The following is a 22471-nucleotide window of genomic DNA, read 5'->3' as shown; positions in this document are numbered from 1 at the left end:
GCCCATCTCGTCATTCTAACGAGCATTTCCTCTAGAGCTGACACCACCAACTGAACCCCCCACCTCCCGCATTGCGCACACGCCTTCGGTCAGTTGCAGAACGACGCTGCATCATGAGCTCATGAGAATGGAGAACCCTTTATCTACTCAAGAGCAGCAGCTCTGCCAGCTACTGGCAGATCTGCCCGCGCGATTCGACTACCGCTATACAGAGGAAGCTTCCCGAGAGCTCCTAACAAGTCTGTTCTGGTCGTTGGCTGGCGGCAACCATGAATACATGCGCCTTCTGTTCCCCGAAGGCAGACCGTCCGACAGTCTGAAGCTTGGCGATGCTCAGGGTGCTGTAGAAGGTGCCGAATACACAGAGGCGGCTCGAGGGAAGCGATGTGGTCACATCTTCAAGCCTGGCGAGGCATCCTACATGTGCAGGACATGCGGGACGGACGAGACATGCTGCCTGTGTAGCCGATGCTTTGATGCAACAGATCACACGGGGCACATGGTGAGAATTCAGATCTCGGTGGGAAACAGTGGCTGCTGCGACTGCGGAGATGATGAAGCTTGGAAAACGCCCCTGTTTTGCACCATCCACTCTGATGTGGCCTCTGGTTCTCACACGAGCGGTGCCGGAAAGCCTGCCTCGCTTCCTGAAGATCTTGTCAACGGCGTACAGATGACGATTGGCAGAGCGTTCGATTATATCTGTGATGTTATATCTTGTTCGCCCGAGCAGCTACGTCAGACAAAAACCAAGGATTCAATCCTAAAGGACGAAGAAGCATCTCGTTTAAAATCAACATATTATGGCTCCGATACCCAGGCTTGCACTGATTTTTCACTAGTGCTATGGAATGATGAGAAGCACACTGTTGATGAAGTTAGAGATCAGGTAGCTAGAGCCTGTAGGAAAACTCGGAAACAAGCCAATAATGACGCCTGGGAAACCGACGCAGTTGGGCGAAGCCTTTTGGTATTTTCAGACAATGTCGAACGGCTGCTACAAATGTCCAAGACATTAGAGTCTATCAGAGTCACAGTCACCATTCGATCAGCGAGAGACACGTTTCGTGAACAGATGTGTGGTACTTTGATCGAGTGGTTAAGTGATATCTCTGGTTGCTCAGTTGGTCATGATAATCACATCCTTCGACGAACCATATGCGAGGAGCTGATGAGGCCATGGAGGAAAGGAAGCGCCGCAACCCATACTCTGGGCCTTATCGACGACGAGGAAGCAGATGACCAGCGCCTTGAGACAAGAGCTAGGATGCACAATGTCAACGCTCGGTTTATTCTCGCTCTGCAAGCTGCGGCCGGTGCCCAAGGCCTAACATTGGATCCTGATGACGGAGATGATGATGATGATGACGACGACGACGCCGATATGGATGATGACGAAGATGATGAGGACGATGAGAATCGTTCGGTCTCGGATGACGACGATGTTATGATGGTAGATGCACAGGGAGATGTTCCTGAACTAGACATGGCATTAAGGCCCAACGAGGCTTTGGAAGAGGACGAGGCCACTCTAGCTGGATATCCTCCGCCGCCTCCACCTCCACCTGTTCCTGCACCTACCGCCGAACAGGCACAGGAGCAAACGACTCAGACTACTCAGCAGCGCGAGAGTACGCCATCCGATTCTGACATGCAGGAGCCTCTCATTTCTCAAAGTATATACTCCAAAGCGAATGTGAAAATTCCCAAAACACCTGGCAAGATGGAAAAGCTACTGCCAAACCCTGGACTCTACTGGCTCGAGACTCCGGCGGCCTATACACAATCGGGCAATGTGCCGCCGGCGGAGGATGTTTTCCAGCGTGTTCGCTTAGACTGGCTGCTTCTTTTCGACTTGCGAATGTGGAAAAGGGCCAGAAATGACCTCCGTGCACTCTACATTTCTACAGTAGTCCAGATTCCAGAATTCAAGCGAGTTGTGGCCCTTCGATTCGCTAGCCTCTACACCATCCTAGCCCAGCTGTATCTCGTTGGCGATAGGGAGCCAGATCATTCCATCATCAATCTCTCTCTTCAGATGCTGACGACGGCATCCATCACTGCAGAAGTAGTGGAGAGAGGCAACTTTTTAACCAGCTTACTGGCAATTCTGTTTACATTCTTGACGACCAGACAAGTTGGTCACCCTTGGGATCTCTCCCCTGTTGCTGTTCTTGCTTTCGATAGCGGATCCGTCACGAATAGGCGCATGTATCACTTCTACCAAGATCTTAAATATCTCTTTAGCTCTCAGCATGTTCAAGAGCGACTCAGAAGTGAACCAAGATACCTGATGCAATTCCTAGATTTGGTGAAGCTTCACCAAGGCATTGGACCCAATGTTCGCGCAGTCGTCGAGCACGTTGAGTATGAAGCTGATTCTTGGATCACGGCCTCTCTGGTTACCAGGCAGATCAACTTGCAAGCGAGGAACTTGGCTGAGGCGTTTCGAAATTGCCCGCCCAACGAGATACGCAATCTCATGAACGCCATCCGCCTGGCCGCCAAAGCTGCCACGTTCAACTCCGTTGGTGCGGATCGACTCAGGTTCAAACAAGCAGAAATCAAGGACGAAGTAAAATTCAAGACGATGAGTGACTTGGAGTTCGATGTGGAAGGCAAATCGTATGATGTTGTCAAATTCGTCGTCGAGAAAGATGCCATCAGCTTCCACCACGGGCTGCATTACACCTTGTCTTGGCTGATCGAGTGTGGAAGGTCTCTTCCGGCATCAAAAATGCGCTCTCTCTTGAGTTTCACCAGGCAAGAGCTCAAGTCGAAGCCAAGGCTCATGACAATAGGGCCTTTGCAGATTCCCAAGAAGGAGTACAGCCCGGAGGACTATTTAATGGCCGTATTTGATTACCCCCTCCGAGTCTGTGCTTGGTTGGCCCAGATTAAGGCGAATATGTGGGTTCGAAATGGCATTAGTCTTCGTCATCAGGCCAGTACATACCGCGGTGTCGGGCAGAGAGATGTTTGTCACCACCGAGACATTTTCCTCTTGCAAACGGCCATGGTAGTTTGTGATCCCTCTCGCGTCTTGGCATCCATTATTGACCGATTCGGAATGGAAAATTGGGTAAAGGGTATTTTCGAAGTTCTATCAGAAGCTCAAGATGATACTCAACACCTCGATGTTGTTGAGGATATGATTCATCTTCTCATTGTTCTCCTGAGCGACCGCACTTGCTTGATTGCTCCAGAGGATGAACCAAATTCTCGTCTGCTGGCCATGCGCCGGGACATCATTCACGTCTTGTGTCTCAAGCCACTGTCATTTAACGAGATTTGTCAGAAGCTTCCAGAAAAATACCAAGAGTCAGAAGAGTTCCAACAAGTCTTGGATGAAATGGCCACTTTCAAGCCACCGGAAGGCGTATCTGATGTGGGCACTTTTGAACTCCGACAAGAGTTCATTGAAGAAATCGACCCCTACATCGCGCACTATAACAAGAATCAGCGCGAGGAGTCTGAACTTGCTTACCGCAAAAAGATGGCCAAGAAGACGGGCAAGACTGTGGAAGAAATCGTATTTGAACCTAAGCTTCGACCGATACCGTCTGGTCTATTCCAACATCTCGCAGAGTTCACCAGCACGGGTGTTTTTGCACAGGTCATTTACTACTCATTGTTGTACGCTCTAAGCGCGCACAAGTTTACACCGCTTGTGCCCAGCACTAGGATTGAAACATTTTTGCAGGTTGTGCTTCATCTCGTTTTGCTCGCCACCATGGAAGATGACAGCGCTGAGGTTGATGCTTCGGGGAAACCCCCCAAATCATTTGTCCACACGGCACTCACAAGAGTCGCCCGAAGCAACTTCATGCCTGACGCAAGTAACGCCAGGACCATTGTTTCGCTCTTGGATATGCTATCCACCAATGAAGACTTCAAAGCAGTACATCCCAAAATTTCCCTCGTTCTCAAGCGCCTTAAGCAGAAACGACCAGGGGCGTTTAATGCAGAGTTTGTAAAGCTTGGGCTACCCGTAGATCGCATCAGCACCGCGTCTCCGGCAAACATATCTGCCGACGAAGAGCGCGAAAGAAGAAAGCAAGCGGCAATGAATCGCCAGGCAAAGGTTATGGCACAGTTTCAGCAGCAACAAAAGAGCTTCTTGGAGAACCAAGGATCCATTGACTGGGGATCGGATCTCGATGAGGACGACGAAGAGGACATGGAACAAGCCGAGGACCGCAAGCACAACTGGAAATACCCGACGGGGACTTGCATCCTGTGTCAGGAGGAGGCTGACGACCGACGTCTGTATGGTACTTTTGCCCTCCTGAATGAGAGTCTCATCCTTCGTCAAACGGATTTCCAGGACCCCGATCTCGTCCGGGAAGCTTCACAGACTCCATGTAATCTCGACAGGTCAGCGGAGGACATTCGCCCCTTTGGTATAGCTCAAGAAAACAGAAAGATGGTGGAAAAGTTGAATTCCCATGGAGAGACATTCCTCGCCGAACGGCAGACCATTGGTAGGGGATTCGACGCCTCACTTTCTCGAGCCGGACCAGTGGCCAGCAGCTGTGGGCACATGATGCATTATCGTTGCTTTGAGCAGTACTACGAGGCAACCAATCGTCGACATACCCACCAGATCGCGCGGCACCATCCCGAGAACATTCTTCGAAACGAGTTTGTGTGCCCCCTTTGCAAGGCCCTAGGTAATGCTTTTGTTCCTATCGTCTGGAAAGGATTAGAGGAGTCATACCCTGGAAATCTCCAAGCAGAAGAGAGCTTTGAGGACTTCCTAGACAAGCAAATATCATCCTACCCATTCGGCGGTAGCAAGGCTCGTGAAGTAGATGATTCAAAGCTACCCGATATTGACACGCCAAGCCTCCCCGGAAGCCTGCTACAAACGCTGACGCCATCAAAACCTCGCCTGGAGCCGATATGGGTCAAAGATGAACTAGATGCACGATCATCAGCGACGCTGGGAGCACCAGGTAGCTCTTCAGCCGCGGCCGCGGCCGCCGAGACATCGGAAGCAGGCGCCAATCAACCACCTGGCGCTGGTAACAGCCAGCTATTCTCCGAGCTCTTATCCGCCTACCATCGACTGAGGGATACGTTGGTTGTCAATAAGCTAGACACTCGATACCCAGTAGATAAGATGCAAGCAGGCGATGAACTCCACGCAAGTGATACACTGGTTCAAGTTGTTGGATTCTCGATTTCCGAGGTGGAAATCCAGCAGCGTGGAATTGAAGCTCAGCCAGGAATGACCTTGATTGAGAAGATCCCAGAGCAGGTAATAGCTCATCTGCGAATTCTTGCGGAAACAACCTCGGCATACATTAAGATAGGAGGCCGAAACCCGCATCCCGGAGGTCGAATAGAAAGCGAGTTCATTGCAGATGCTGAGCAGCAGCACGGTCAGCTGTTCATGGCGCAGCATTTTGGAGCGGAGGCTGGCGATGCACGTCGCCGTCTGTATAGCTACCCCCCGCTGCTGACGACGGACCCCTTCATCTTCTTGGTAGAATGCAGCTACGCATTGGTCCCGGCCGGAAAGGTCGACATCATGCATGTTGTCAGACTCTGCTACTTGGCTGAGATTGTAAAGGTGGTCTTCCACATGGGCCGCAACATGCCTGTGGGCTTGTGGTTTGGTACGTTGGCAAGCCGGCAGACTCAAGATCCAGCCATGAACAACTTTGCCGATTTTGCCTTGGCCCTGAGCAAACTTAGCGTGGAATTCCAGGCAATGGCTGGCATCGATGCCATGGCTCCAGAGTTGGGAGAAAACCGAGGTTTCCAGCAGCCAGGAGTTGACACCTTGGAGGGATGGTATTCGTTTGTGAAGAAGTATGCATCGGTGTTTTTGCGGAAGTGCGCGATATTCCTCCATGTCAAGTACGGTGTAGACTTTAACAGTCACGTCTCGTCTGATGCCGGCGCTGATGAACTGGACCGCCTCACGGAGGCGCTGCGGCTGCCGACGTTTGATGAAATGTGCGCAGTCATGACGGTCGATTCGACGACGTGTGGATGGCCCAGCACTACCCCGGGGTTGGTCACAGGTTGGGTGAAGCACCAAGTGCTCTGGACTAAAGGTTATCCTACCTCGATCCCCTCAGCGGTAGTCAGTCATCCAGGCATTTTCGAGCTAATTGGGCTTCCACGAACATTCGACACGTTGATCGAGGAAGCAACAAGAAGAAGGTGCCCAACGACGGGCAAAGACCTCACAGACCCGATCATTTGCCTCTTCTGTGGAGAGTTGCTCTGCAGCCAGGGCACATGCTGTCAGAAGCCTGATACGGATGGTTCCAAGATTGGCGGTGCCCAGCAACATATGCGAAGGTATAATTCTTTCCTTGCCTCTTTTTCTAATTGACAAGGACTTCAATGACTAACTTTTATTCCAGATGTCAGAGAAATATCGGAGTGTTCTTAAACGTACGCAAGTGTTCCACGGTCTATCTATTCCACAAGTCGGGGTCGTTCACGCCTGCACCGTACATTGACAAGTATGGCGAGACGGATCCACAGCTACGCCACGGCCGTCAATTGTTCTTGAATCAGAAGAGATACGATACCATGATCAGAAACACGGTTCTCAAGCATGGAGTTCCCAGTCTGATCAGCCGAAAGTTGGAAGCAGAGATTAACAATGGCGGCTGGGACACCTTGTGAGACTGACTGTTGGAATCGCAAACTGAGAGGGGACAAGTGTAATGAAATGTGGAGGGAATGTTTGTTGCCTCGATTCAGTTGAGGCTGTATCAAGATGGTACATTGTTGGCGTATGGGGTGAAATCGAATGTTTCTATATGTGCTTATACAAATTGATAGAAGGAAACGTTTGGGTTTTTCAGTGTATGTAGGAATTGGCTGAGTATTATTATAGGGTTGAATTATGTACGATTCGAAGCATTCAAACGAGCTTTTCTTCAATTCCTTGGGTGCAATTCTCAGTGAATTGATTACATTTATGGACGTAAGGAAAGAATATCTGTCATTGCAATCACTATGAGCATCAATCGAGCGTCAATAAATCTTGTCCCGTGTAGCGAGTGTTTTACTGTTATAAGTTACCAGCCATGTAAATACAGTGTGAATATACAGTGTTCTTATGAGATTACTCACTGTATTAGAAACCGGCCAGCCAATCGGGTCAATGGCGCCCAAGAGCTAAGAAGCAACGCGCCGCGAAAAGGCGATACAAGGGAAGGCAAACGAGAGGCGCTGGTTGGTTCGCCCGCGAGGCTTTCGCATTTGTTTTCTGACAGCTTCAACGTTTGCCCTTTCCTGCTGCGACAATTCCGCACGATTCAAATCCTTGTGCGTCGGTTTTCTATTTTACTCTGCAGCAACGAGAGCAAGAGCAAGAGAAAGAGCTTGCGGGGGCAGGGACGATGCCTAGCCGGAGATCAGGTCGCGCGGCGGCCAAAAAGGCTGCTGCTGCTCTTGGTACGTTTTTTCTCTTTTTTCTTAACAAGAGCCTGTGAGGGATTGCTTCGACGACGGGCCCTGGGTGTTGGTTTTATGTGGATGTTGTTGTCTGGTTGTATCTTGCGCATGATTTACAGCTGAATTCTTTTTTTCTTTTCTTTTTTCTTCCTGTCCGGTCGGAATCGCATCTTGCTAGATCCCACCTTTGTTCGCTCGACGACGAGGACCATCATGGGGAGCCGGCAGCGGATTCGAGTCAAGCTAACCCGCCGCGCAGGAAGCACGCCCAAGGGCTATGCCGATATCGAAGATGAGCCTATGCCCGATGCCGAGGCAGACGCGGGCGCGAATGCTTCTGCCGACGAAAAGGACGAGGACGTCGATGAGAACGAGGCCAGGGAAGAGGAATCCGGAGATGACGATGCAGAGGCCGCGGATAATAACGACGATGGCGACGAAGAGGACGAATCAGAGGCATCCGCAAAGGAGCCAACGCCGCCTCCACAGCCCGTAATCCGTCGAAAGCGACTGGGACGGCCCCCCAAGAACAGGCCGCCGGACTGGGACAACATGGTCACTGTCACCAAAGAGGAGGCTGATACGCCACGCCGAAGAGGTCGCGGAGGATGGAGAGGGCGAGGCGGCCGCAAGGGAGGCCCTGCGGCGCCCAAGATGGAGCAAGTGATTGATGCTGAGGGCACCGTGGCCGACATTGTCGACGATGAATGCGTCCTCCCTGAGGACCCTGAAGGCGAGACCAAGGTTGACAAGATGGGCAATCTGCTGGATGGGCGCGACTACAGGTGCCGAACGTTCAAGGTGCTTGGCCGAGGCAATCGATTGTACATGTTGTCAACTGAGCCGGCTCGATGTGTTGGCTTCAGGGACAGCTACCTCTTCTTCACGAAGCACCGCAAGCTTTACAAGATCATTGTGGACGACGAGGAGAAGCGCGACATGATTGAGCGAGACATCATCCCCCACTCGTACAAGGGCCGGTCAATAGGAATTGTCACGGCTCGGTCGGTGTTTCGGGAATTTGGATCCAGGATTGTCGTGGGAGGTAAACGCATCATCGACGACTACGCCGTCACACTGGCTCGCGAAGAGGGTGCCGTCGAGGGGCAGCTGGCCGACCCTGACGATCATTTCGTGGTGGGAGAGCCATACAACAAGAACCAGTACGTTGCATGGCACGGCGCCAGTGCCGTATACCACACCAATGCGCCTTCGGTGCCGGTGCCCACTGGCAAGGTCGAGTCCAAAAAGCGCAAGGTCAACGTCAACGACACAAACTGGATGCTGGAGCATGCTCGAGAGGCAAGGTACGTGAATGATGGCCCCTGACGCACTCTAACAGAAACGCTGTCTAACACTTGATTATAGTGCATTCAACGCAGGCATCAATGCCATCAGAAAGCTGAACAACGCCGGCGTCTATGATATTCACACAAATATCATGCAGTATCCGGCTTCGATGCAGCCAACGCTTGCGCGTATCGAGCAAGTAGCGCCACAAGACGAAGAAGCCACCAGAGGCCATGCCATGTTCCCTCCTGTTCCCCTCAAGATGAGCAGAAACTTTTCCATCATTGATACCTACTTTGAGACACCACCGGCTGGAGGAGCTCTGGCAGCAGTCGAAACGTCGGATCCGGCAGACTTTGTCTCGCAGTTTAATGGACTGAGCGCCGTGTCGGATGAGATTAGGGATCTGCTACCCCCAGAATGCCGAGAGGCATTCAACAAGGCGGTGCAGAGAGAGGAGGGCTGGAGGTCACGCTGGGGCTCTGAGGCTACACACATGGCACGAAAGGACCCCGTAATCGACAAGGCCATTGTTCCATACAACATGACCGGGTAAGATGGAGGATAGGTTATGCTTGAAGAGCTTACCTATGTCATGGACAACTACGAAGAGAAGAAAGACATGGCATGAAGGTGTCTCCGAGGTTTGATTTTGTAAATGGGCGTCTCATTTTTGGCCCTTTTTCTCTTTTACTGCTTATCAAGAAGGAATGGATGGCCGGATGCAACAGATGGCGTTGGGAGTACTACCAAGAAGAAGGTGGTGATTTTAGTCTAGAGATTTCACCCGCCCTAGGATATCTCATCTAGCTGAGGGGATGCAGGATCGCAAACTCAATGACTTAGTATTAATACAAAAAATAATGAGACTTTACGTATTTTTCGTCTCCAGGTTGTAGGTTTGAGCGGTGATTGTCTCAGATCAGCTAGTAAGATTGAGGTTACACTGGGATCCTGTTCAGCCAGCCGCCGGCAGCAAGATGTGGTAAAAGGGAAGTTGCCGGGCTGAGGCCTTGCATTTTGCCTTGCGCTTGCATTGCATGAGAGAGCGGCTGATTGGAGATGATGTGGCCAATGGCGATGAGTTGGCGAGGAGGTGATGTGAATGCGGGATGCAACGGCTTGCGTATTCGTGATGCAGAGAATGGACGATTGGACAAGACCTCTTGTGTAGGATTGCGGGCTTGAGATGGATCTATCTTCCTTGCTGTCGTGTTCGGCTCATGTCGAATCGAATAGAGACGCTCCGTGATGTGCCGAGTCTTCCAGCAGGGATCTTTGTTAAGTTGCAACGGACATCACGATGCTTTCTCCCAACAAAATATCCACCTTCGGCTTCTTTCTTTGTTTCTTTCTTTTTACTCATCACTTCCCCCCTGCAACCCAATTTCTGCGGGATTAATCTAGCAGCTGTCATGTCATGCATCGCGTTTCCCCTCCTCGAAATGCTACTCTCCTTACATTTGCCTGCAGATGCTTGCACTTGATCATGCTCGTGCGTTAGTGTGCATATGGTGCCCTTTCAGATGGAGGGGTTCCTCCCCCATGCAAAGAGGGGACTTGAAGGACCCTTTGTTATAGAATCCGGCGGGCGTAAAGAAGAAAATTTAGTGAAGAAACGGACAAGGGGAGAACAAAACCCCCGAAACCGTTGAATTATACGCCTGTTCTTCAAGTGTCTGATACTACATCTACATTTCCCTAGTAACTACTACCATATCTATATTTCTCTAGTAGCTGCTATTATATCTATATTTCTTTAGTAGCTACTACTATAGCTATATATTTCTAGTATCTACTACTATAATTATATTTATCTAGTATATAGTATTATTTCTATGCGACTCGGCATGCTGGATAGTAAAATTAAAGTGCTGGTGGAAGGTAGGGGAACGCCTACAAAAGCACCACTTGATGAGCTGATTGGGTGCTTATATTGCTGAATGTATGCACTTGTTCATTTTGCAGTCTCATTTTTTCTAACCTCCGCCTGGCGGAGTTGGTAGACTACACTCATGCGGGAATATGGATATTGTGGTTTGTTGTTTTAGCCTGGGTGTGAGGGATATGACTAGCATGATGGGGATGCATTGAACATGCAGATGGACGTCATAAGAAGGGTCTAGATGGCTGGAGGGGTTCAATGATATGAGGCTAATGTGGGAGGTGGAAATAAGTAATAAAGGAAGAGAGATATTTGGAAGAGAGGAGATGACGGGGTGTGTGTCGAAGATATTTTGTCCGAGGTGTTCGTGAGATGCCGGGACGAGATGGTTTGAGCTGTCATCCGCGTGCATGGGATGGGTATACATGTGTTTTATGTAACGTTCTTCATTAATCTGCATGCAATAAATGCAATAAATGTAATAAATTTGATAGATGTCTTAGTAATTTATAAATCACACGCCAACAAACTGGCACAGCAAGTGCGTCTGATAAATGACCATGGCATTATACGCCCAGCTCCGCGTATTCTCCTTATCAAAAAAGTAGAAGCCAAACAACGGCACCACGCCAAGAACCTGATCGTCCGGCAGGTCCTTAACCGCGTCCTTTTGCTTGCCAACATCAAACATGGTAAAGTCCGGGTTAAAGCGCAGGCCGTGGCGGCCGAGGATGTCCGTGGCGCGGGAGGCGAGCGTGATGAAGGCGTCGAGGCTCCAGACGGTGCCGGCGCGGGTGCGGCTGAGGGCTTCTTCTTTCCAGTGGCCGAGCTCGGTGAGGAAGGTGTTGCTTTTGCCGAGGGCGGAAAGGACGTTGTCGACGTCGGCGGTGTTGATGAAGCCGATGTACTGGGGCTTCTGATCTGCGTGTTAGTGGTTGTTGGTGCTGAGGAGTGTAAGAAGGGAACTTACGGGGGGAACAGCTGCTGTTGCGGCAGACATTGTTGCGGTTTTCTTGTTGTTTGTTTCTTGTAGAGATTTATAAGAGAAGTAAAGATGCCAGTGATGATGGGAGATGTTGTTAAAACGGCGATACAACTGGCACTTATATAGTTGTTCTAAGGCAAGATGCACTCAATAAGAGCATCGTGTAATCCATGATTCTAACTCAACAACCATCAGAAGCTACAAAAGGTAAAGATACAGATGAAAGAGAATTGTATTGAAGCTACTCATTGGTCATTGTGATACACATCTCAGCTGCCAAGGGGTGCTTCGTGGTAGCTGAGATGATGCATTTCAGCTGCCGAAGCGGGCGTGATGCTATTCCCAAAGAGTGCAGAATATACAGAAGGCACATATTATCAAGCACTGAGCCACGGCAAATGAGGAAGTAGAGATAAATTCGTGTTCTAAAAAGGAGAAAGATCAACACAACATGTCATCTTATTTGGGATAATCTTTCGAGATCCTATTTGAAGAGGTGAGAGTTTGTCTTGGGAGAAGTTTTGTTTGCTCTGTCGTGACAGAGCCACGGGCGTTTTGACATGATGGATGAGATGGGGGAACATCTCACGATTTTATTGGTTCGATTCGATATAATACCTAGTTTTTTAGGATATCTACTACGTATTTACTACTATAAGTATAGTTATCTACTACTCTGTATTATCTGCGATACGAGATACTGAACAACAGAATAGGGTGCTGGATAGGCATTCCTTAAAAGTAATGTATACTACCTGTATATTCAAATTGTATGAATAAAGCCATAAAATGAATTGCCTACATGGAAAACCCGAAGCATCACCATTCCCAATAATCACGTAAACTCACGCCAGTTACATATGTACTCTTCCTCGTGTCATTCAGCTCAAAACTGCTTCCCTCTCTCTGTCTGCATTCCATACAAACTCCTGAAATCCCCCAAATGACATGTGATGGCCTCACTCTCATGCTACCAATACCAATGCCATTCTAAAACACATCTTGTCCTACACCACCAACCCCTCCATTGCACAAGAAGAGGGGTCCCCTCATCATGCTCCCGTCTCTCATCTCCATTGGTAGATTTATGCAGCCAGCCAAGGAGCCAGCCATATCCATCCATTGTTGCATTTCCATCCCGTCTCTTCGTCGGCTCGGCTTGGTCCAATCCGGCTTAAGCCGAACAAACAAATCTCGATGCTCAGGTCAAAAATCATTCCAACCTCTCCATCTCTGCCGATGCAAGCCTCTGTTCACATTCCTACGCAAGTCGGTACACGCCATACCCCATACCCCATACCCCATACATCACAGAAGCAGGGGACACACGTGTTATCCTCATAGCCTTTTATTTATATCTCGCGGGACTATACACTATCCACTGCAACAGTCCCACTGAAAGTATTTTGTTTATATGCCAACTACCTGTAATAGTTTGAGAATCCAATGTGAGTAAGAAAAAAAGATGAAGAAGAAAACCACCAATTGGACGGGCCACTGCTGAACCCGTCGACGCCGTACACCAAAAGCCCATGCTCTTAAAGCCCCATTAATCGATGTCTCGCAAATTCTTGCTTTTTGCTCAGATCTTGCTTGTATGTTTCTTGATATGAAAATTTCCAACCCAGCTTGCTCCTTGACAAGTCGAAAACAAAAGAAAAAGAAAGCACTGTTCTTTTCCAGTGGCATACAAAGCCACTATGATAGCATTGACTTGTCCACATTACTTGAATCGACCAAGTCTTTCTTCATCGTCCTCTACCAATTCGTATGCCGGTCGGAACTCTTTGTCGTTGCCCTGTTTCTTCAGTTTAGGATTCGGTAGGGTATCACCTCTTCCGCCCAGACTCGTGTATCCCTGTCAAATATGTCAGCTTTGTCTATCCATTGAAAAGCACAGCTAAGAGGAAACCAGCATACCTGATCGTATAGGGAGCAGTATGGGATATCCAAATGCCGAGTAAACGCCCAAATCTCAGCTATTGAGAAATCTCGTTAGCACACACGTCTATACATCTTTGCGCATTCTGCACAAAATCAAGCAACTCACTATAATGCCAATCAATCACAGGATGTATCCGCATAAAATCAGGCCATCCCGCATCCGTCGGGTCGAAATGCTTCAGCTTCTCGCCATGCGGATCCGTCCGCCGGGTCCCCACGAAAATCGCCCGAATGCTGGGGTTCTCCGCCTTGAACACCTCCAGGCCCTTCTTCATCGGCAGCGTAAAGCGGGCAATGTCCAGGTGATAATCTGCGCTGCTCGACTCGACAAAGTCGTCCACCTCTGCAAAGGGGTCCGCGGAAACAATGTAGACGGCGTGCAGCTTCTCGGGGAAAGGCGGCAGGTTGTTGGCAGGGCCGTTGGGAACGTTTGCGCCGGCGAGGGCGGACTTGGGGGGTGAGTATCGTCGCGCGTAGCAGGCGAGGAGGACGATGAGCATGACGAGACCTATTTGCGCATGGATGGTTAGCAGTCAGTCAAAAACACAACATAGCATACCCCAGCGAGAGCCTCGGCAGGCAGCCAATGCAATTCGTCTCTACGTACAATCTTTACCACCATTGTATGATATGGAAATCTCGTCCGGTCTGTAGTCGCACCAGTGCCAGTGTCAGTCCAGTCCCAATCAACCCCAGATATCACATGCATCCATCCCATCGTGAATGCAGTTCAGTCAAAAACATACCGATACCGCTCCAGCGCCTCCTCCACCACCCGCACCGAAATGCGCACCTGCTCCTGCGCCCTCCGCAGCAGCGGCGTCTCCAGCTCCTCGGCCAGGAAAGAATCGACCTTTTCCCTCATGGCGACGCATGCCTCGTACAGCGAGCCGTGGGCCAGGTTCCGGCCGGGCTGGTTGGCGTGGCCGTTGACGTTGATCGTGGCCATGGCCTTTGCGGCAATCAAGGGAACGGGGACAGCGTGCATTCGTGATTCGGGTAGAGAAACAGATACAGATATCGTCATTGTCGGCGTGAGCGAAAGACGGGAGTATCAAAATCCAAAAACACAGAAGCCGGGCGGGAGAAGCAACCCAGATAAATGTTAATGTTCCCTGCGATGCCTCGGGCTGCGCGGGTCCGAGGGTAAGATATGTTGACACTTTCTGGTTGCTTAATTGCCGACGTAAAGCAAACAAGTTGATGTCAGCATGCACTGGCACTTGCACATGCCGAGCCCCGACCGGATTGGCGGGGGCAGCTTTAAGGCCCTTTTGGCTCTGCGCCCACTTAGACGCTGGCAAATGCTCGACTTCACCGGCCGTCGCTACGATTTGGCAGAAGCTTCTACGGTGCTTCCATTTTATTTGCCGCCTCTTATTTTTAATTTCTGTTTGGGCTCGTTTTGGGCTCTCTTTTACATTCCTCAGATGGCGGATTGAGCGCCGTTATCTGTGTGTTGGCGGCGGAATCCATTCAGGCCTGGAATCCCAACATGTCCGTGTCATCCTTCATCCTTCATCCTTGATATATGCCATAGCGAGAGGTTGTAGAAATGATATCAGCAACAAATGCTACTGTTAACAATACTACACTATTGATGCCCTTGACTTCATCTCCAGTCAATAGGCAAAGCTTCAATAACATTCAGCTTTGCGTCCGGACATTGTCCCCTCTTGTCCGATAAAACATGCCGTGTTACCGAACAAAAATCGAGCGCGGGCCGGCGCAGGGATCTCGGGCATCGACAACTCCGGGATAGCCTCGTCGGCAGCGGAAGACGCCCAATCCCTCTGACGGCATCGCTTCTCAACTGGAATGCCTTTTTTGAGGGCACGCTTCTTCGATTGGGCCTACGTAACAAATAATCTGTTCGTTCTGCTTTGTAGCGTCATGCATAGAACAACAGCCTGACTTGCTCGGGCTGGGTTGGGACGCAACTGAATTTGAGCCAGACTCCAACCTTGACTTCAGCTTCAATCTCTGGCATCATCACCTTTGTCTGTAAACCAAGGCAAAGATATCCTCATCGTATCGTCGACACAATTGCATAGGGCTCATGCAAGAGCATCGTTCACTTCCTTCAAGCACACACTCGAGATATGTCTTTTCCTTTGGGCAAGCTAATAACGAAGCACATCTCCGCATAATAGACTGGACATGAACAACGAGGCATCACCGGGTATAAGAGTTCCAGTCGTCGCACGTGAACACCGCTCATCAAGATTCACCAGATTCATCAGATGCTTACAAACCTCTTCCCGTTTCTGTATGGTCTCTCCATCCGCCAAAACATCAAAAACAGCTCCGGGGTAGGCAAACCGCCCGTCGTCCCCGAATATTCGCAGCATGCGTCCGTCATGCAGCATCCGCGCTTAGCGGACTTTCTAGCTGCGGAATGTGTAAAACATCTTCCTTTACATTCCGTTATTTCTTCATCTCTTTCTTTTTTTTTTCTCACTTGTCATTTTTTCTTTTTCCTCGTGCCGGCCCCGTCTTAGCGGCGCCGGGTTGAGTCGCCCACGTTTCTGCCTCTGAGGAGCCCAACGGGGTCCCAAGCAGCCAATGGTCTGCTACTGCAGCTGTGGGTTAATGCGCATTTGTGATAAGCCTGCAGTGACTTGCAGGAGACTCCTCAGGCGCAAGAGGGGAAGCGAAAAAAGAAAAGAAAAATAAGAAAAAATAGTAATACATAATAGCGAAAACTCCACAAAAAGCTCCGGGTTGACCTGTCGATAGATCCATGCAGCCGTTGCTTCATCGTGGAAATCACGCAGCCCCTCTTCTTGCAAAGCACACTCTGTCTCTCCAAGGCATTGGTCCAAGGCCCCCACGCTGACGAGGGGAAGCCTGCCGCTTCATTCTTCCCAAGTTGCGCGTTTCAAGGTTGCCTCGTACAGGAACGAGATCGGGGGACAAGCCAAAGGACCGAGGCTCAGTGGTTTCTGCCGGCTGCTAGGTGGCGGCTTGACTGAACCTTGAAATCCTTTGTCTCGAAGCTTCTTCACTTGTACGACACGGAGACGTCTTTCTTTGTCCTTCTTGTCTCGTCTCTCCTCCAGCAGCAGCAGTAATAGTGATCCAGCCCCGTAGGTAATGCTATCATGGTGCAAGACACTTCACACTTCTCTCGTCAGAGTCGAGAGTCGCCGAGTCGGCAAGCCACGCATCGAACGAGCTTTACCCGCTTGATTTTTACCCCTCCAACCCTCCCCCTCACCAGGAACAAGTTTTTTGATGACTTTGTAGTGTATGTAATGTACCTTTCATGCAGAGCCCCTTCACCGCCCTGTCTCCACAGTGCAAAAGAAGGGAAAAGACTGAGAAAGACGAGAGAAACACCGGGCCCAGCTCCCTGTTGTTACTCCCCGTGCTGACGAACTAATATCTTGCTTTGTTCTTCTCTTTTTTTTTTTTGCCGCCGGCGCAATCGACTCTTTGGACCAAGCAGATCGGCTCCCTCGGCGGATACCCCCGGAGGCCGGAGGTGGGGACCCTCCCACAGGCGTGACCAACTTGCTTTCGGGGCCAAGCCTCTCGCACGCTTCCATTCATCTTGTCAGCCATCAGCTAGCCAGCCATTACAAGCAGACGGCATCCTTGGGCGTTCATAGGGGCGAGTCTCTTGGGCTGTGGCGCCAAATCACAGCTCGCACCCTCCAGGCCACCGACGCGCAGCTGCTCGTAGGCCTTCCCGAGCAGCAAGGGCGGCCGACACAATCCTTGCGGCGCCGGTACTTGGTCCTCCGATGAACCGGTCATCGAGTTTTCTGAAAGGACTGACTGCCTGAGCGTGGCGTTTTGCAAACCTGATCGTGACTGGTGATGACTCGCTCTTGTGTTCACATAGAAGCTGACCACACCGTGATCGTCACGCTTGGATTTTTCCATCTGCTTGGAAATGTGACTCCTTTGTTGCGTGGTCAGTCAACCGTCTGCCGGCTGACGCAGTGGTGGCGATGTAGGTGTTGAGATGGATACATCCTTGCACATCGTAGACTTGCAGATACCACGGCGATGCATGTCTCGATGTACAGTGTCTTGGTCAGATGCTGGCCACTAACGATCGTCTACTCATCAACACGTAGGCTTGGTGCATCAATTATGCACAAATGCAGGTCGATCGAGCAGATGTGCGTCCTCTAGGCTCCAGAGGGCTCCGATTGACGCTCTATTCGGAGCCATCCAGGGTAGCAAACAGGATTCACCACACACGGCCTCCCACAACGTATACGTGCATGTGCGTGCACTTCATCACCGTAGTAGGCGATGCCGATGGAATATCGTAGTTCCGAATCGTCTTCTTTGTTGTTTGGCTTGGAACAATCGAGACACCACCACCGTAGTGCTACGGTAAGAATTACGTCGACCTATTCTTAGGCAGAGCCACTCTACGCGTACGGTGTACCCATCCGGAGCCTTCCGCAAACAAGATCAACGCTCCGGAAACTTGGCTTTGGGAAAGAAACTCTAGCCAAGTCCCGCGGAGGCCGGCCGAGCAGCCTAGGCAGACAAGATCGGGAGCGATATTCCAAACAAACCTTGAATCTTGAAAGCCTGGCCCCGAGGCTTCCACTTAACGATGGGGGAATGGTTGGAGTATTGCACATGGCTGCTTGTTTACCTAACAACATTGGAACTGTGGTAGCAGCCTGGCTGGGACGACGCGTGATCGAGCAGGCAGTACGTGTAAGCCAGCCACGCCTGAGTGAGCGCTGCTGCTACGGCCGGCCAGCTGCGGTCACTGGACAAGCATGAGTTCCTGTAGGTATTTTTGGTACGACAAAGACCCTGAAGCTGAGGCTGAGGGTGTAGAGCACCCATGGGGAATGATCGTCATCGTCATTAGCATCAAATCGAATTAGGCTTGGCGTATGGTCCCCCCCTTAGCGGACTTTATTACAGTCCGGGATGAGCAGCAGTTCGAGGCAGCGAGTAGCAATGCGGGAGACATGGCCCGTGTCTGGGTATGATTGAGTGTGAGTGTGAGTGTGAGCAACCAAAACCAGGCCCGTGGTCAATGTACTCACTTTGCTGTACAGCCAATGTACACTCCAGCGAGTCTCGGATGTACGAGAATGTACGATGTACATACGCGCGCGCACAAGAGCTCCACCCAGACACATTGGTACGAACTGTTGAGGCAGATTGGCAGGGCGGCGTGTGATGATGTGCAGGCCATTTTTTATGCCCAACCATCGGCTTGCATGCCACTCGCTGCATGGCTCGGGAATGGCAACAAAAGCAGGTTGGGCAGACATCCTGTCTCGTCTGCGCTAATGGCTGTAACTGACCCAAAACAAAGACCGACATTCATTAGATCGAAGCAGGTACCTACAAGGCTGCAAGCCGTGCTACCAGTACTCCAGCAGTCGATATTCCATGGATAGACTCACAAGGTACCTGACCTAGCCACCTGTAAAACGCCAGGGCGTTTATGTAGCGCCTTGACCGCCAGGTCCAAGTACGAGTTCTGGCACGGAGTCCGGAGAGCCTACGGGTTCAGGGTCGTTTGGTAGTGCCCTGTAGTCGTCGACCTGCAGAATCGCCAACGCCAATCCCGGAGTGCTGATTGGACCTCCCAGCCCAGCCCAGCGCTTCTGGATCAACTGTTGCCCGCACAAGGCGAGGGAAAAAGCAAAAGGTGTCGAGGCGTTGGGAAAGGCTGAAACCGGCTGGACGTATCGAAATTCAACCTTCATTTCGAGGCGACCAGTGGCATCACAGGGGCTGGTCCCGAGCGGCAGTACTTGGTGCATGGAGCGAGCTAAATCGCGTCCTCCCTGCTTCTGCTCCCGCTTCCCATGATCTCCTATTCTTATCGCTCGGCTGGCGTGGTTGTTAGCGAGGGAAAATAGGAAACTTGGCGAGCTACTGGAAACGAACGCGCTGACCAGGCCAGGCCAGGCTCGTTGATGTCAGCCCAGGCCAGGTAGCAGATCTTCCCTCGGCCCAAGTGCTGGCTGATTCTGATTCTGAGACGCTGTCAGCGCATTTCCGATCCTCTGCTGCGCACTGACGCCGGGCAGGAGCTAGAGCTAGCACTACAGACTTGTGCTAGTCGTCCGAGTCTCGTAGCTAAACAGCGACAGGCCGTGGAGCCCGTCTAAAATTGGAGTAATCTCCATGCTTGGTATGTCTCTCTCCTGGGAGCAACATGAACCCAAGCTCTGGGTACGTGTGCCGCCAGGACTTCAGAACAGGGGCCGGGTCTGGACTTGTTGATCCCGGGCCGCGTTTCATTTTCATTTCTCATACCTGTGGTATTCAGTGCGGCGTCATGCACACAAACGCAAAAGAAGGTGGAATAATACACCGAGAAGCACAGGATAATTCAGGTCCATGCCTTGCAGCCACTCCGGCACATCCCTCCTTCAGGTCCTTCAGGCCCATCAAATCGTGGGTGGGACCACTCCAGCACATGGGCGGCAAACAGGGGCTGGTTATTTGGGAAACTCATCCTCGTACATGTAAACGCTGCCTCTGGGGGCCGTGGCTGCGGGTTTTGCGGGCTGCATAATACCACCAGCCTCTCACAGGAGCAATTGTTCGCTCGAGACGGCTCATTCCGGATGGTGCGGTGGGCTAGTTCTGTCGTCATGTGTTCTGAAAGAAACAGATTTCTTCGTACGGGGTCGCACATGCATACGTGCTAACGAGCTAGTAGCAGAAAAATAACGAGGCTTGCATCCCAAGGGTCGGCTATGCTTGTTGCCAGTAGTCGCTGAGGGAAAAGAAATTTGGAGAGATTCAGAATTAGCCGGCCGAGATTCTCCTTCGCTTCCTCCGGCGGTCGGCCGTGAAAACTGGGGGAGCCAAGGCGCGAGTCGCGCGTCTGCTGCAAATTCATCATCTCGACAGCCTCTCTTTCGCTGTCAGGACGAGAGCAGCTGTCCAGTTGAGTCACAGCATGATGGGCATCTCGATTATGATTGACGGGATAGCACAGGCGATGCAGAAAGGACAGAAATCGCCTTGCCACTGGTCTTTTGGCTGCATAAGGCCCACCGTCTCAGAGCATTGATAGGCCTTGCAGTGCCTGTAATCCTGCAAAGGCACCGCCTGCTTGTGCGTGTGAGTACTCCGTACTGTACCAGCTCGTACGTGTAAGTCGAGTTGTGTCCTCGCAGGGTGCTTGCCCTGGGCGTTAGCAAGACTCATCGGCCGCTTGTTGACTTGTCCACTTGTAGACCTGTAGACTTGCAGACTTGTCGCTTTTGGTGGACACCTGAGGGATTTCTCTCCGCATTCCCCATCGCCCAAGCCGTGACGGAGATTTTTTTTTTTTTTTTTTTTTTCGTGGCTAATGTTGAGTAGACTGACCGGTGTACGGGCAGGTTAAAGACTGGGGAGCAAGCGTGCACCGTACGTTCCTTGTGAGCGCTACGAGCACTAGACCTCACGTAGGTTAGGACGCATGTAGATGCAGAGACCCCTTGTCTATGCACCGCTGATTGATCCAGAGCAAGGGAAACAAGCAGGCCGGCAGAAAAGAGTGTGGCAGGAACCGGACAATCTAGGCGGTTGATGGCTTGGCTGGGTTGTGGTCGCTCATCAGACTACCTCTGGTAGTGGCAGCCCACGATGGCAGTGTCGTGCTCGGTGGCAGCGATGTTGATGGCCTCGACCTTGGTCCTTTCTGTCCTGCTCTATGCTGCGAGTAGAAGGTCAGCAACGCCATGCGCTCTGCTGGGTCCCTCAACTCCGATTCCTTAGTAATGGCATTCTACAAGACGAGTGTTCCGAGCCGTGCGGACCACAGAGCGCCCTCGTATTGGTACGCAGCAAGCAGTTTTCTTCTGCAAGAGATGCCTACCGTCCGGGCCACCCAAGGGATCCGACAGCTCCGTTCAACGTGCGAGGGCTTGTCGATCAGGGCTCAACTTGAACAAGCACCGCCACGAGAAGGTGATGGATGAAGCGTCGATGAGACCAGAACCAGCATTTCTCACAAGACGCCGCGCCGGCGCCGATTCCCACTTCAGCATGCAGTGCAGACAGGGTCTCTGGACCTTATCCACGACGAACATTTGCTGGCGCTATTACCAATGCCTCTGCACAAGCACCAGGAGAAAAAGCATGGCGCCTAACCGGGTTCGCTCCGTGACTCGCAGATATACCTCGTTCGAGAACGGGCATGGCCCCGTGCCAGGGACTTGGCGGACTGGTGGACCCAGCCCATTCCCTTTTGACAAGAATGTGCAGTTCAGTGACGACGGCCTGGAGACGATGCTGGAGACGTGTTGGAGGCACGCCTGGCTCGCCCGTTCCGGCCACCCCTTCAATTTTGCTTTGCGTCACATCCCATCAGACGACCAGTCGCCAAAGGTGCCTGCATGTGAGTCGTCATTCCGGCCACAAGGGCGAGCGAGCATCTGCAATTTGCAGTCACCACAGCTGGCACGGACGGTCATTGTGTATCGCACTCGTACCCTCACCACTTGTCGTAGCATTGAACAGAGTAGCTCAAACAGTGGTTCTTTGTTTGCAAAATTGCACTTCGGACGGGACCCATTCACCTCTAGCCTTGGTGGTGAATAGGGGCAGAAAAAAAAAAAAAACTACTACGAGTACTCCGTACTAGCAGAGGACAGCTGTCGTGGAAAGAAAGAAGCAGAAAATTTCTAAAAAAACATCGTGCCACTTCTCCTCCCATCAAGTCGCGGTCCCAACAGTCCCGGACAGGCAGGCATCGAAGTGGCAACTGCGTTAACGCCCCTCGTGCACCGGAAGCAGTCCACTGTGGAAAGGCTTCAGGAGGCACCAAAGGCCCTCCCAGCGCCTGGCACGTACGAGTAAAACCTCCAAGCCTCCCCAGCCATCCATCCTGTGTACGAGCACAGGTACGGAGTTACTCGTACCTCCAAGCCAGTCATGGGGGGGTGCAAGTTGCAGGGTGCGTGCTTGAATGAGTGAGAATTGAAGTACGAAGTGCGAGG

At 51.3% G+C, this 22471-nt stretch overlaps 6 protein-coding genes across 6 annotated transcripts; 3 read left to right on the top strand and 3 right to left on the bottom strand.

Annotated features, from left to right (window-relative positions):
• Nucleotides 1–127: 127 nt before the first annotated feature.
• Nucleotides 128–6651, top strand: V8C40DRAFT_272431 (uncharacterized protein; the record flags this gene model as incomplete). The annotated part of the gene is made up of 2 exons (XM_083220357.1): nt 128–6318; nt 6384–6651. The coding sequence occupies 2 exons, from the start codon at nt 128–130 to the stop codon at nt 6649–6651; spliced, it is 6459 nt and encodes a 2152-aa protein (XP_083077718.1).
• A 519-nt stretch (nt 6652–7170) lies between these two features.
• Nucleotides 7171–9609, top strand: V8C40DRAFT_232570 (chromatin remodelling complex Rsc7/Swp82 subunit-domain-containing protein). The gene is made up of 2 exons (XM_083213166.1): nt 7171–8735; nt 8797–9609. The coding sequence occupies exons 1-2, from the start codon at nt 7642–7644 to the stop codon at nt 9272–9274; spliced, it is 1572 nt and encodes a 523-aa protein (XP_083077717.1). The 5' UTR covers nt 7171–7641; the 3' UTR covers nt 9275–9609.
• Nucleotides 9610–11117: 1508 nt separating this feature from the next.
• V8C40DRAFT_261393 (uncharacterized protein) lies at nt 11118–11603 on the bottom strand (the record flags this gene model as incomplete). The annotated part of the gene is made up of 2 exons (XM_083219260.1): nt 11118–11519; nt 11574–11603. The coding sequence occupies 2 exons, from the start codon at nt 11601–11603 to the stop codon at nt 11118–11120; spliced, it is 432 nt and encodes a 143-aa protein (XP_083077716.1).
• A 1316-nt stretch (nt 11604–12919) lies between these two features.
• On the bottom strand, nt 12920–14755 carry V8C40DRAFT_232565 (FMN adenylyltransferase). Its single transcript, XM_083213165.1, has 5 exons — nt 14279–14755; nt 14140–14180; nt 13639–14040; nt 13509–13567; nt 12920–13446 (listed from the first exon to the last, which is right to left on the bottom strand). Exons 1-5 carry the CDS (start codon nt 14557–14559, stop codon nt 13312–13314), a joined length of 918 nt encoding a protein of 305 aa, XP_083077715.1. The 5' UTR covers nt 14560–14755; the 3' UTR covers nt 12920–13311.
• A 4092-nt stretch (nt 14756–18847) lies between these two features.
• On the bottom strand, nt 18848–19312 carry V8C40DRAFT_232557 (uncharacterized protein). Its single transcript, XM_083213164.1, has one exon. It carries the CDS (start codon nt 19289–19291, stop codon nt 18968–18970), a length of 324 nt encoding a protein of 107 aa, XP_083077714.1. The 5' UTR covers nt 19292–19312; the 3' UTR covers nt 18848–18967.
• Nucleotides 19313–21328: 2016 nt separating this feature from the next.
• On the top strand, nt 21329–22157 carry V8C40DRAFT_93543 (uncharacterized protein). Its single transcript, XM_083223633.1, has one exon. It carries the CDS (start codon nt 21444–21446, stop codon nt 22071–22073), a length of 630 nt encoding a protein of 209 aa, XP_083077713.1. The 5' UTR covers nt 21329–21443; the 3' UTR covers nt 22074–22157.
• Nucleotides 22158–22471: the final 314 nt, after the last annotated feature.

The sequence above is a fragment of the Trichoderma camerunense genome (genome assembly GCF_050948025.1).
Source record: "Trichoderma camerunense strain CBS 138272 chromosome Unknown V8C40scaffold_2, whole genome shotgun sequence".
NCBI classification, from domain to species: Eukaryota; Fungi; Ascomycota; class Sordariomycetes; order Hypocreales; family Hypocreaceae; genus Trichoderma; species Trichoderma camerunense.
This window is presented reverse-complemented; position numbering and strand designations above follow the sequence as displayed.

Bases quoted from the DNA above. Each gene is read 5' to 3' on its own strand.
- V8C40DRAFT_93543 (XM_083223633.1), top strand. From the start codon at position 21,444: ATGGATGAAGCGTCGATGAGACCAGAACCAGCATTTCTCACAAGACGC.
- V8C40DRAFT_232570 (XM_083213166.1), top strand. From the start codon at position 7,642: ATGGGGAGCCGGCAGCGGATTCGAGTCAAGCTAACCCGCCGCGCAGGA. The intron at 8,736-8,796 runs GTACGTGAATGA...ACTTGATTATAG, and splicing joins GAGCATGCTCGAGAGGCAAG to TGCATTCAACGCAGGCATCA.
- V8C40DRAFT_232557 (XM_083213164.1), bottom strand. From the start codon at position 19,291: ATGCACCAAGTACTGCCGCTCGGGACCAGCCCCTGTGATGCCACTGGT.
- V8C40DRAFT_232565 (XM_083213165.1), bottom strand. From the start codon at position 14,559: ATGACGATATCTGTATCTGTTTCTCTACCCGAATCACGAATGCACGCT. The intron at 14,041-14,139 runs GTACGTAGAGAC...ATGCGCAAATAG, and splicing joins ATACAATGGTGGTAAAGATT to GTCTCGTCATGCTCATCGTC. The intron at 13,568-13,638 runs GTGAGTTGCTTG...ATTTCTCAATAG, and splicing joins TGTGATTGATTGGCATTATA to CTGAGATTTGGGCGTTTACT.